Source organism: Bidens hawaiensis, unplaced genomic scaffold, assembly GCF_021521415.1.
Source record: "Bidens hawaiensis isolate Kalapana, Puna unplaced genomic scaffold, B.hawaiensis_p1.1 tig00018221_1, whole genome shotgun sequence".
Taxonomy (NCBI): domain Eukaryota; kingdom Viridiplantae; phylum Streptophyta; class Magnoliopsida; order Asterales; family Asteraceae; genus Bidens; species Bidens hawaiensis.
In genome coordinates this window covers 247,373-261,195 of record NW_027492756.1, presented here as the reverse complement: position 1 = coordinate 261,195, position 13,823 = coordinate 247,373, and the positions used below count along the sequence as shown (strand labels likewise).

At 36.7% G+C, this 13,823-nt stretch overlaps 1 protein-coding gene across 2 annotated transcripts; it reads right to left on the bottom strand.

Moving 5' to 3' along the window:
• Positions 1–491: 491 nt before the first annotated feature.
• LOC143555636 (phosphatidylinositol 4-kinase beta 1-like) lies at positions 492–13,595 on the bottom strand. Of its 2 annotated transcripts, XM_077045159.1 has the most exons (16): positions 11,772–13,595; positions 10,663–10,836; positions 10,512–10,560; positions 10,110–10,242; positions 9,557–10,031; positions 9,321–9,401; positions 9,119–9,241; positions 4,182–4,251; positions 3,869–3,966; positions 3,677–3,781; positions 2,895–2,948; positions 2,043–2,186; positions 1,920–1,973; positions 1,763–1,837; positions 1,221–1,304; positions 492–1,142 (listed from the first exon to the last, which is right to left on the bottom strand). In XM_077045159.1, the coding sequence occupies exons 1-16, from the start codon at positions 13,245–13,247 to the stop codon at positions 1,041–1,043; spliced, it is 3,297 nt and encodes a 1,098-aa protein (XP_076901274.1). In that variant the 5' UTR covers positions 13,248–13,595; the 3' UTR covers positions 492–1,040. The 2 variants fall into 2 exon arrangements, 1 of the variants encoding a protein (XP_076901274.1); XR_013139237.1 differs by lacking the exons at positions 492–1,142; positions 1,221–1,304 and having other exon boundaries at positions 1,920–2,186; positions 9,557–10,034.
• Positions 13,596–13,823: the final 228 nt, after the last annotated feature.

Sequence of the window (13,823 nt, the reverse complement as noted above, 5' to 3'; positions counted from 1 at the left end):
AATTATCGAATTAAAACCCATGTAACTTTATGTACTTAAAAAAGTGATGATTATCTATGCTTCTAAACGTAAAAGATGCCCGTTTAATATCAAAGTATTTTTTGAACCATATACTTCAAACCAAGGCACGTGCGATAAGTTGTGTTGATTTTACAGGAAAGGTATTGAATTAGACACCATTACTTATTTCTAAGGAGACTTAACGTCATAAATCATTCTTTAAAACCATTAAATAAGGTCAACAATGCCAAAAAAAAATAGCCGAAGTTTTGTAGAGAAGTTTTGCATCGTATTGTAGATCTAGTACACCACCCAGAATACCAAAAAATAACCATTAACTTAGCTTGCTTGCTTCGTATTGCAGAGAAGGTTTGCGAGAGGGCGTATTAGTATGCTCTCTCCAGCATCACTTTTGTAAATTATGATTTAAGTAGCTTTCATGCGTCGTTACACCCTAATTTAATCCCCAATCGAAATATACAGAAACCAAAAGTCAACTGCAAGAAATAAAAACCAAAAGCTCGGACTCAAACGAAGAGTAAGAAAATGACTATATGATGGTTATGAATTACATAGATCATGAAAAAAAAAAAGAAACACAAAAGCCCACACTAATTCAAATAATATCAACCAAAGAAAACAAGAATTATACACAATACCATATGCTAGAGTTGATTTTGGTGCTCAAGTAAACAGAAGCATTGGGTTTAGTTTATGATAACCATGAACCGCCCATTCCTCCTGACCAAAAATTCATCTAAAAACAAGAAACAGATGTACAGTAACAGGAACAGCATCTTGTGGCATAGATCCAAATATGATGATGGCATAATCATGGTCAAAGCAAACACCATGAGATGGCCCTGTACACTAGTATTGTATGTTGGCCTATATAGCCCCATGATGACATCATGCTGTTCCGTGTGGCATGATAATATGCAATCTACCCATCACACTTATACAACTTGTATCTCAAGATGGTCGGTTGGTTACTTTCATCTGCTGGCAAGTGAAGAATAATAAAATGGGATCGACTAGTTTCACAATATGCCATTTAGAACTCTCTGATAGTAGTCGTATTGGCGTGTTCTCCATGCATCTAAGCTGCTACTGATCAGGGAAAGTACTAGGGATACACATTGCTGAGGAAAAAGAATAGAGACTTAGGAAAAGTACACTTTAAAAGCGTGTTGTGAATATAAAATGAAAGTCAAACTTACCTCTTCGGTCAAACTTAAGTGAAATCTTTTTCTCAAGTTCTGTATTGTCCGAGGACCGCCTTTGAAACATGGGAAACCAGAGTCCTGAAGAAAAAGAATTAAAGAAAAGCAATTCAGAACATATATTACCTGATCATGAATGTTTGGTTCAACTAAAAACTTTTAATAAAAATACAAGGGAAAATAAAAAAAAAGTTTGACCACAAGTTTCAATTTTGTTTCAATGCTTATGAATTTTTCATTTGAATTTGACCCAGAATTACAGTTACATATCTGACATGGCATGCCAATCGTGTAAAATGGTTACACGTTGTGACGATTGTGTAAAACTGATATGTCATGTCAGCAAGTACAACTGAACATTTATGCAACATTGTTCATCAACTTTGAACAAAATAGCCGCCACATCTACCCATGTACCCGGTAATACATGTTTAAAAGTCAGTTTTTTAACAAATAAAAATAACATCAAAACATGAGCCACCATGGCAACCTATATTTTTAACATAAGTAGCCACCAAAACATTACATGTTTTCATTACCTGCAACATCTCCACAAGTAGAATTATCCGCTCTGCATGCTTCCGACATGTTAGAAAGCCTTGAATGCACAGAACCTGAATCAAAAAGCAGGATAAGCAACGCAATAAACCGTGCATATGCATATGTAAAGTTTAAAAGTTGAGAAATGTAAAATACTTTGAAGTAGTCAAAGAACTCGCTTGGAACTCCCTCAGCATCAGAATCCATAACCTAAAACAAGACAAGTGTCAGCTAATTTCTTCGATTGATGAATCTAAGTACCACTAATGTATTACTTGCCTCAAGAAGTTCTCGGGTTAATTTGAATGGTGCACTCTCAAAATTAACTCCACCAGGTGAATTAGATAGCATGAAGCCAAAATCAATGTGTATAATATGCCCATCTTCATCTAGCAACAGGTTGCCATTGTGTCTATCTTTCACCTACACGAGAATATGAAAAGAACCACATGATGACCATGCATCTGATGCCCATTTGAAATCAATCAAGTTATGCAAAAAATAAAAGAAAATTAGAAGAGATAAAAGTTCAAATGCATTTAGCTAGGTGTAGAACGTTTTTAACAGAGCGGAGATATACAGGTTCAAAAATTTTCCAGTTGAAAGGTTTGATATAGAAGTCAAAGCAGCTATTGTAAGTGTTCACTTCAGATGTCAAGAAGACAAATAAAACAAGGATCGAAAGGGTTTCCACAGATATAAAATGCAATGTCTTGCTGAAGTAATTAACAGATTTATGAGTTCCAACTAAAAGCAAATTAGCTGACAAGGCATCGGCTTTAACGTTTATTTTGCTTATAAAGTCTAAAATGTTGAACAACCCATTTTTTTAGGTGTAGCCAAGCTACATGTCTGTGCGGTTGTGCCCACATTAAACAACATGAATATACGACAATCTATTATTTAGAAAGGAAAGACGGCAACTGTTACCAACAAGCAATTAAACGTTTGTAGTACATATGTTATCTGAATGAGACATGTTCTAGAAAACACTTGCAGGTTTCAAATTACAGTAATGATGATCCAGCAAACATCATCTTGAAGATCTCAGAAGTCAGAAATGCCATACAAATACCATAAAATGCTAAATCAATTTTGTTATGTGTTCAGAATGTTAAGGGAGAGAGAAACCTGTAGCAGGTAGCAAACAAGGGAATATCCAGCCATACTTTCCACAAAGTTCCTCTACAACAAAAATTCAGTATTAAATCCAGAAATACTTGAGCATGAAGTATACAAGTAGAATGACATTGAAATTTAGGTCCCATTTCCTTTTTAATAATGTTCGCAGGCCAGTTCTTTCATAGGAAATTGTATAGAAACGAAATATTTGGTGTAATTAACTAAGGTTCCTTTTTAATAATGTTCGCAGGCCAGTTCTTTCATAGGAAATTGTATAGAAACGAAATATTTGGTGTAATTAACTAAGGTTTAATTCAGAAAATAAAATTTCAAATTTAAAAAGTTTAAAAACTTGTATTGCTTATCACCATTGGTTCATTTTTAAACAAGATACACAAATTAATAATATATGTTAGTTATTACACCTAGATTAAATAAAATCCACTATTATATACTATAAATGCATATATGGTAAGAGGAGTGCCAAATAACACTTGCAGTCAGATATCAAACTTAGATTTTACTATTAGGAGGAAAGGCCTCAAAAAGAAAGAAAAAGGGAAGATGAAAATTCAATCAAAGAAAATATGACACACTTATAAGGTGTATACTGAGGCCTCTTCTCTTCAATAGTACAATCAAATTCAATCAAATGGTTTTTAATATTTTGTCAAAGAAAATTTTCCTGACTACAAAATAGTCAGATAAAAATCCAAAAATCAAAATTGCAGCTTGCAACAAAGTATGCACAAGAAAAATCACATTACATCTTCCTCTCAACTGCCACTTACCTGTGCAAGTTTATAAGTTGATGAATTTTCTTGATACTTGGCAATGAAAAAGTCACGCAAACTTGTGACATTGGGGAATCGACTTTTGATAGAATGAAGTGATGCCTACAAAGAACCCAAGAACAGTGTATATATTAGAAATAGATATCACTATATTTGAGACATTGAATAGATACAGATGGGGTAACATACCGTATCTGGGATTGTTTCAATTAGAGCTGTGTAGGAAGATGTGACAAGCACTTCATAAGGGCGCAGCCAAAGTGGCAGTCCAGCTTCTTGGAATATATCTAGCATGATAATTAAAAAAAACACATTAACCTATCTGCAATACAACAGAAAATAAACAAAAAACTACCTCACTATGGTATAATCACCACTGTGCTACAGATTATACAGAAAAAGTATAAAGCTAACACTGTCTTTACAACAAAACCCTTATGATGTTGATGTGTTCAACAATATGCATTATCTAGACAATTTAACGAGTAAGGAACAAACATACCGTAAAAGTGAGAAATAAGTTGCACTGCAAGATGTTCCTGTCTACAATCATCCCCACTTTTCACAATAACCTGAAAAGGAGAGAACATTTAAAATGAAAAGAGAATACAGCACTATCAGAAATAGCTGATGTGGTGACAGAAAGGTAGGTGCGCTATTCTATAATCTTATCAACTAGTCGCAAGAGCAAAAATCAACTTGCCAAGTTATAGCCACAAATGAAGAAAACCTAATGACATGTGAATTTAACATTCCTAGAGATTTTGTAGGCAGTAAATATATGTACAATAAGAAGAGTCAAACAATGTTACCGTTCATCATCTTTAAGTGAGTCACAGCTCACAACTAGCAACAAATATATGTAAGGATATTGTAATAACTTGATACTTCTGATTAATAAGAAATTCCCAATGCCAATTTTACTCTTATCAGATGTTGTAAGTTGACAACAAGCATCTATTCATGGCCTTGGAACTATTAGCATTGACTACTTACAAAAGACAGTAAAAGAACCATCTTGAGCACTCAGCCAACCTATTAATTTCAACTTTCAAGTTTCATTTACAAATATGGTGATTCTTTAAAGAAACTTCTCCTCAACAAGCATATCTTTATGGCATATCAGCATTGCCGCTATTGTTGTTTCATTTACTTGTAATATCAGAAAAACATACGGTTATAATAACTTGAAGCAAGTATCAGCTTATTTAAAAAGGTAAATGATGGCTCGCCTGTATAATCCTATTTGGCAAGTTCAGTTGATGAATAAACATGATGCAGTTTAGGAAGCGATCAATGGCTCGGGAGACTCATGATTATTCAAAGACGATAAAACGAACCAAAGGTTCAAGAACAATGTTCTTTTAATAATAAACTTAATCAAAAACTGAATAATACATAACCTTAAACCCTAACTTATACTAAAATAAAATGAGATAAACTTGGAAACAAGATAAACACAAAATATTAAAAGATAATAAAAATCAGAATTTAAATAAGAAGATGCTCCTGCATCATACTCCCCATCTTCGAAAAACTCGTCCTCGAGTTTTGCCTTCGGACCATACCCGCCTGGATCAAAAGGAACATCAACCCGCTCCTTATTTGTTGACACCATGACCCGCCTAAACACCTCAACCTCATGGGTCATCTCACCCGGATCTAAATTTGTACCAAGTGGGTCTATCGGGTTCCAAGGCTTCTTCACCTCCTTCTCCCCGTCTTCGAAAAAGACTCGTCCTCGAGTCGTAAGAACATAGAAAAAATCATTAATAACCCGAAATAAAAGACAGGCTCCTTTGTCATTGTTGCTAGACAATTTGAAAATCTTTAAAAACAAACTTGAAAACTTCAAAGATAGGCCACCAGGTTCAAATGGAATACTAACTCGTCTCTTGCTCACTTTTGAAATTTTCATGCCACCCGGTTCGAAGGGAACATTAGCCCGGTCCATATGATGAAAAAGCGTATGAGTATTGACTTGTTTGTTAGTGGTGGGCCTAGAACCCATCGCCACACAGACTCTAAATTGAAGATCCATTCCATGAAAGGCATGCATGGACAAGAGAGCCTCGTGATTCTCATCCATATTTCCATCACCAATTCATAAATATTATTATAACCTACACATGGCACACTTAAATTATTGATATTATTATCGGTAAGTATACCCACTTTTTTTGCAACCTCAATCTTCTCTTCCTTTTTAAAATTTGCATTCCTAATAGATCCCATATTTTGTAATTTCAAATCCGTGGGAGATCTCGCAATATTCAAACTTTCCAAACCAATACCACCCCCTACCTCATCGCCACCAGTAGTCACCTTATTGCAGCCTGTAGCAATCACACTGCCACCGCGTTCATTATTTTCAAAAACGTGGGGTTTCTTGAACGAACGATAAACATTAACATTACCCAGGAACTCTTCTTTAAATCCAACGTGTTCATCTGAATCATCATCGGCCACGTGAATCAATTTATCATCATCCACCACATCAGTCTTCAAATCCTCCTCATCTTCATACTCGTCATATACGGGTGGAGATGCATAGATAAATTCCGGAAAACACTCTTCTTGATAGATCGGTTCATCGAACCAGTTTGGATGACGGCTAAACGGCTGCTGCTCTCCGTCGCCACCTTCGTCCCAGACAAAGGTGCTCGACTCGGTTTCCGCCTTGCGCATCTCCTGTTGTAACTCAAGATCGCGGACTCGTTTTCGGAGTCGTTGAATCTCTTCAAGATCGCGGACTCGTTGTCGGAGTCGTCTGATCTTCTTAAGATCTCGTGGGTCAGAATAAACTCGACCGCTGCCTCGGTCGGCGACTCTGCGATTAGGATATTGATCTTCTCCACGAGCACATGAATAGAAACCCCTCCTTTCGTTGCCTCTGTCGGCGAATCTACGAGCAAGAAAGTATTCATCTCCATGTCGAGACATTTGAGAACCAAAAGCTCTGATACCAACTGATGCAGTTTTGGAAGCGATCAATGGCTCGGGAGACTCATGATTATTCAAAGACGATAAAACGAACCAAAGGTTCAAGAACAATGTTCTTTTAATAATAAACTTAATCAAAAACTGAATAATACATAACCTTAAACCCTAACTTATACTAAAATAAAATGAGATAAACTTGGAAACAAGATAAACACAAAATATTAAAAGATAATAAAAATCAGAATTTAAATAAGAAGATGCTCCTGCATCATACTCCCCATCTTAGAAAAGCTCGTCCTCGAGTTTTGCCTTCGGACCATACCCGCCTGGATCAAAAGGAACATCAACCCGCTCCTTATTTGTTGACACCATGACCCGCCTAAACACCTCAACCTCATGGGTCATCTCACCCGGATCTAAATTTTGTACCAAGTGGGTCTATCGGGTTCCCAGGCTTCTTCACCTCCTTCTATGATGCAAATCTCTTTATTTGAATTTTGATTTTTAATATCTTTTATTATTATGTTATCTCGTTTCCTAGTTTATCTTTTTCCATGTTTAGTATAAATAGGGATCCAAGGTTGTTTAGATTATTAGTTTTTGGTTGAATATTAAATATAAGAACATTGTTCTTGGAACCTATGGTTCAGTTTATCGGTCTTTGATTAACTAAAGTGTCATGAGCCATTTGAATGCTTCCGTGGTATCAGAGCTTTTGGTTCTCAAGTGGCTCGACATGAAGCTGAATACTTTCTTGCTCGTAGAATCGCCGACCGAGGCAACGAAAGGAGGGTTTTCTATTCGTGTGCTCGTGGAGAAGATCGATTTCCTATTCGCAGATTCGCCGACCGAGGCAGCGGTGGAGTCTGTTCCAACGCACGGGATCTTATGAAGATCAAACGACTCCGACAACGAGTCCGCGATCTGGAAGAGATCGAACGGCTCCGAAAACGAGTCCGCGATCTCGAGTTACAACGGGAGATGTGCAAGGCGGAAACCGAGTCGAGCATCGTCGTCTGGGACGAAGGTGACGACAGAGAGGAGCATCCGTTTTTCCGTCACCCACCTCGGTTCTTTGAATCAAGTTATGAGGACGAAGATGTGATTTCTTTCAATGGTGACTTTATCTATGATTCGCCACCCGTGTTTGATGATTACGAGGACGAGGAAGATGATATTAAGTGGGGTAAATTGTTTGCCGGGATTGATTTATTGGAAGAAGGTCCGAAGTATGATGAAGACGGATTTGATTTTGATGAAGAAGAATGGTTGTTTTTGCAAAATATTCGTAGCGGAGCTATCGATGATGGGGTGGCTACGGCTGGGTCTGCGGTGAACACAGATGGTGAGGAGGTGGCTTTGGGCAATGATGAGGTAGCGGGTGGTGTTGGTTCGGAAGCTCCATTAGTGCCGGCAAATATTATGGAAGGTTTGACTATCACGAGATCTCCTACGGAATTGAATTCACAAGAATTGGGATATATTAGGAATTTGAATTTCGAGCTGGAAGAGAAGATATTGGTTGCTAAAAATTTGTGCAAAATTCCCGATAATAAGTCTACTGATTTAAATATTCCATATGCATGTGATCTTCAAATTAGAGAAATTATGGGTTGGAAGTTTGAGGCAAGCATGCATCTCATAACCAATTTACGTGTAATGCATGGAATTTTTTTTAGAATGAATAAAGTAAACAAGAAACACTCCAATGCTCCATATGAAACCGGTGACTTGTTTTTGAAGTTTTCAAGTTTGTTTTTAAAGATTATCAAGTTGTCTAGTAACAAAAACAAAGGAGCCAGTCTTTTATCTCGGGGTGTCAATGATTTTTTCGATGTACTTAAGACTCGGGGACGAGTCTTTTTCGAAGACGGGGAGAAGGAGGTGGAGAGAACCAGCGATCCGATAGACCCAAGTGGTATAAGTTCAGATTCGCGCGAGGTGGTTTGCAAAGTTGAATTGTTTGGGCATGTCATGAAGTTAATAAATAAGGAGCGCGTTGATGTTCCTTTTGATCCGGATGGCTTTGTTTCGAAGACAAAACTCGAGGTCGAGTTTTTTCGAAGACGGGGAGTATGATGCAAATCTCTTTATTTGAATTTTGATTTTTAATATCTTTTATTATTTTTATGTTATCTCGTTTCCTAGTTTATCTTTTTCCATGTTTAGTATAAATAGGGATCCAAGGTTGTTTAGATTATTAGTTTTTGGTTGAATATTAAATATAAGAACATTGTTCTTGGAACCTATGGTTCAGTTTATCGGTCTTTGATTAACTAAAGTGTCATGAGCCATTTGAATGCTTTCGTTCTCGCATCAAAACAATTAACTATAAAACACACTTAAGCTAGTTCCATAGCCCAAATCTTCTCAAAAAAAACAACTTGCTTTGTTCTTATGGAAAAAAAAAATCCAACACAACAGAAACAAAAAGAGAATATGGACTGGCAACAGTTTCATAAGTACAAAAGGTTGTAAAGTGGATGCAGAACTTACTGAACAGAGGTCCCAACCAGGAAGTTTCCCAAACTCTGAAGCCTGACGTATTCTATCTTTTTTTGCTTGCCAAAGTTCACCAGACAATGCATCACTTGCTTTTGGAGTTGCACCATCATTGTCCTATTTCAAATGAAACATGTCTCAGATATTACTTTTTTAGCAAAAATAAAAATATGTTAACCGCTTTGCTAATGCTCACCTTCTGTTGTGCATCAGATGAAGCTTGACCAGTCCCCTTTACAGGAAGTCCGGGAGGTGCTTCTCCCTTTAATGCAGCAGCCTGCATAACCAAACAAAACATTCACTTATCTCATGTTAGACTAGATACAAGCACCCACGCATGTGCTTGCTCATGACTCGTTTATAAAGTTTGAAAGTTAGAAAACTGTAGCAGAAACAAGACAGTAATTAATAATCAAAAAGCAAAAAATGTACCTTCACTTCCTCTAAAGCTATGGTACTGGGAACACGGCGGTGTTCCCTTTTTCGAGGTGGTTCCTGAACCTCTATGTCATCCATGCTGACCCCAGAATCTGCGGTCAATACTACTCTCACCCACTCTAAATCACTGCCATCCGACTGACAACTGACACCCTCTCTACCTTGACAATGATGAATACCAAAATCTGAATTGGATCCTTCAAAGTTGTTTGCACAGCAAGGAGATGGATTGTCTACAACAAGACGCACATTAACAAACTTTGCTTTTGAGTCCCATAACTGACCCATTGCTTGGTCAATTGCATCAGAAGCAGATCTTGACATCCTATCATGACTAGAATGATAAAGATCTTGCCCGTTTGATAGTGGATAGGCCCATGGAGGAGGTTTTGGTAAGAACGCATCTCCATTAGCTAATGGGATTCCACCCCTTGAAAGTTTGTGAGAAGTCGAGCCGTCCTTCACAGAGCTACTGGAAAAAAATAAAGACCACAGTAAGAAAACAATAAACACAGAGACAGTCCACGTCCGCATGAAATGTAATTACCTCACGGTTTCACTTCTTAATACTTCAACACATATTAGGTAAGGTGCTTTCTCCCTGGAGTTAAGAAGAACAGCTTCATCTTCTGGTATATGAACCACACGGTACATTCCCTTCCCCATGGGAAAGCACACGCCTACCATGTAACCAAAAAAAATTCAAAACGAGACAGTTTAACTGAATATAGTAATGCATCACTTCAGCTAATATAATGCACATAACCAAGATAAACGCACTTCACCAAATGACAATAAAGAGATAGCAGATGGTTATAGTCTGCTATCATGAACATGATATAAAAATAATAATGTGCACACTATGTATAAGACAAATGCACATATTTACAACATGATAATCCACAACAAAATGAGGTATGCTTTTATAGAGATAGAGAGAGAAAGAAACCTCCACTAGTTATGGCTGCAGCAACATGTGCATTGATCTCGTTGAGCGACTACAAAGACATAAATCAAAGATTCAGTAAATACAAAGAAAACTGTTTACCTACACAGACAATATAAACTTAACTTGATATTGAGAGAAAGACAAGCACAACCTCACAAAGCGCACTTTTGCGATCTTCAACGGGAAAAACATCTACTAAGCCATATGATGTCTCACATAATGAGTGAACAAAGTCAAGTGACTCGTGATATGTCCCCTTACGAAACTGTGACGCGGTTGTATTTGGTAATGGTGGCTTAAGACTTGAATTCTCATTCTTTTGCTTCTGCCAACGAAAACATTGTTAATAAGCATACCATAGAGACAGTCAGGCTGCTTTTGCCAAATACTTCATCACACCACAACAGAACAAGCATTCAAACCTACCCAAATATTAAGACTATGGAAGAAGTTGATCAACAACAAGATAAACTTATGAGATATTCCACAGAATAAAATACCCAACTAATGTACTTGCAAAGCGAATAGGAAACATAGTTGTAGTTCTAACGAGTTAATCACCAAAACAGTCAGAAAGCCAGAATCTGATCTAAAAGGATAAAGTTAAAATCATAAAAGATAGCAAAAGCAATACACCACAGTTTTTATAAAAAAATACAAATATTTCATTTGCTTGTTATTATTTTATCAATATCAAGTTACAATATCACCTATTAAGTATTAGCCATTAAGGTGATTAATGTAACAAAAAATTTATGTTGACTCTAATTTATATTAAGAAGAGACGAGAGATTAAAGCATATGTAAGAGTCAACATCAATGTCCTTGTGTGAGCCATGAGACTGTTTTAACTTCCATATACACAACTCACAAAATCAAAGCCTCTTACATGATCCTAAACTTTTTTGTTAAGTGCATTAATACTTCAACACGTAATATCACAAAACAATAAATCATAAACAAATAAAGGTATAATCCAAAGATCCATTTTGTTTAGGTAAAGTATTGACAGCTATTGCACAATATTCAAATTTATAAAGATCCATAAACAAATTTAATCACCACCAAACCAGATAATCGAACAGGCTAATGAATATCAAACAATTTTGCAATAAAGGAAAACAACTAGAATATATGCATCTCAGCTGTACTAGCTAAGAGTATGAATTAGTAGTATCGAGTATGTGGCTTCAAGTATTAACCAAAATGGTCAAATAAACAAAGAACTTTGCAAATAATGATAAAAGAAAAATTACTAACCTCTTTGTTCTTTTTTGATCCAAAAAGTTCTGAATCTTCCACAGAACGATCACGGTCTTTGAACAACTTTCGAAAAAATACCTCTGTTCCTGGACTGCTTTCAGGCCCGCCACCATTGATGGTTTCATTTGCTGGTACTGTTTTAGCATCATCAGATTGCAAACGAAAAAATCTACGAAACAAGGGGAAATCTGAAGATTCTTCTTCCACACCATTCGCATAACCATTGCTGCTTTCCTCATTAGCAGCTTCATCTTTTTTGTCTTCACTTTTTTCTTTAAATATTTTCCTAAAAAACCCTTCTTTCTCATCATCATCGGCAGAGTTTGTCACTTTATCTTCCTCTTCACTTTTATCCCTGAAAAGCTTCTTAAAAAACCCATCTTTATCATCACCTTCAACAGACTTTGAAACGGATTTATCTTCCAAATCCCCTTTACTATCACGAAATAACCGTTTAAAGAATTTATTATCTGAGCTGGACGTGACATCATCTTCATCTTTACTAAGAAGCCTCTTGAAAAATCCATCCTTTTCTTTATCCTCATCATCTTTATCAACAGACTTTCGCACGTCTTCGTCTTTAGAATCTCTTAACAACCTTTTGAAGAAACCATCTTTGTCCTGTTCATCAATATCCTTACCATCTCTTAGAAGCCTCTTGAAGAAACCTTCTCTATCCGGTTCATCATCATCTTTACCATCTCTTAACAGCCTCTTAAAAAACCCTTCCTTGTCAGGCTCCTTATCAGGCTCGTCTTCATCTTTATCAACAGATTTCCTAAACAGAAACGCATTCCGCACTTTCGGACTCGGAATAAACTTTTTAAATATCGTGTTATCATCCTGTGACGCCTTGCTACTACCTTCATCTTGCAAATGGTTTGTCACAGAAGGCGAAAACGACATAGACTTCTGAGGCGGTGACGACGCTAACGACAACAGCCGTTGTTTCGAAGACAACAACCTAGTAAGCACCTGGTTCTTGCTAGCATTCGTTGCAGGCTCACTTTGCGGTTTAATCAAGGGAGCCCACTCTCCGGAAATAGTAGCAGCAATCTGACACTTGTCTTGTATTCTACTAATCCCGTCGTTATCATCGGAATCCTCAAGCTCAGCCATCAGGAACCACTGCACTTTGAGTGCAATCTTAAGCGACTTGGAGCAGATATCAATAACAAACTTATCCAATGAGGGGCTGGGCTTGTGAACAAGCATGTAACATATCTGAAACAAGTAGCTCTCAATGCCGGAAAGCGGGAGAGTATACATCCTATTACAAAGATAATCCCTAACCCCTGGATGATCATGCTTATACAGATAACTAACAGCAATCCACTCGCAAAAGAAAGCGGAATCGAAGAAGCGAATGAGCCAGCCGCTCTCGCCACCGGTGTCGCTCAGGAGGTTGTTCCGGGTGATCTCTCGTGGTGACTCGTTCTCTCTGCGAGTCAACCCTAGGATCCTGACCACCATTATGGGATTAATTTACCATACTATCTATCTATGTATCAGTTGGTGAGAAAACGACGGCGTTTGGTATTATAAAATATAAACCCTAGAGAAGTTGAATTGGATCGGAATATAAAACCCTAATAATCGAATCGGTTGACCTGCAGTTGAAATCAAGATCTTACAATGAATCGGAGTTGGTACTGAGTGCTGCAATCAGCTCGCGATCGGACTGAAGAAGAATCAAATGATTTGATTATTAATTATTAATTAAGCAAAAAGCACAAACTCCCGATTTGATTGCCTTCTGATTGTGTAATTTGTATTTGTGTTGTGTCACCTCTTCTTCTCTTCTTTCCCTTCACTATAAATTATTATTATTATTATTATTATTATTATTATTATTATTATTATTATTATTTTCCTATTTCCTATTTTTGAATGAATTTTTATATATTATTATTTTCAATTCAATACCAAAAAAAAAAGTTAATAATTAGTTAACTAACATGTTATAGTGATATATATGACTTTAATCTTATAGATAGTAATATATTAAACACGAATTTGTTAAGTCTAGTAATTACACGTGTTAGAAAG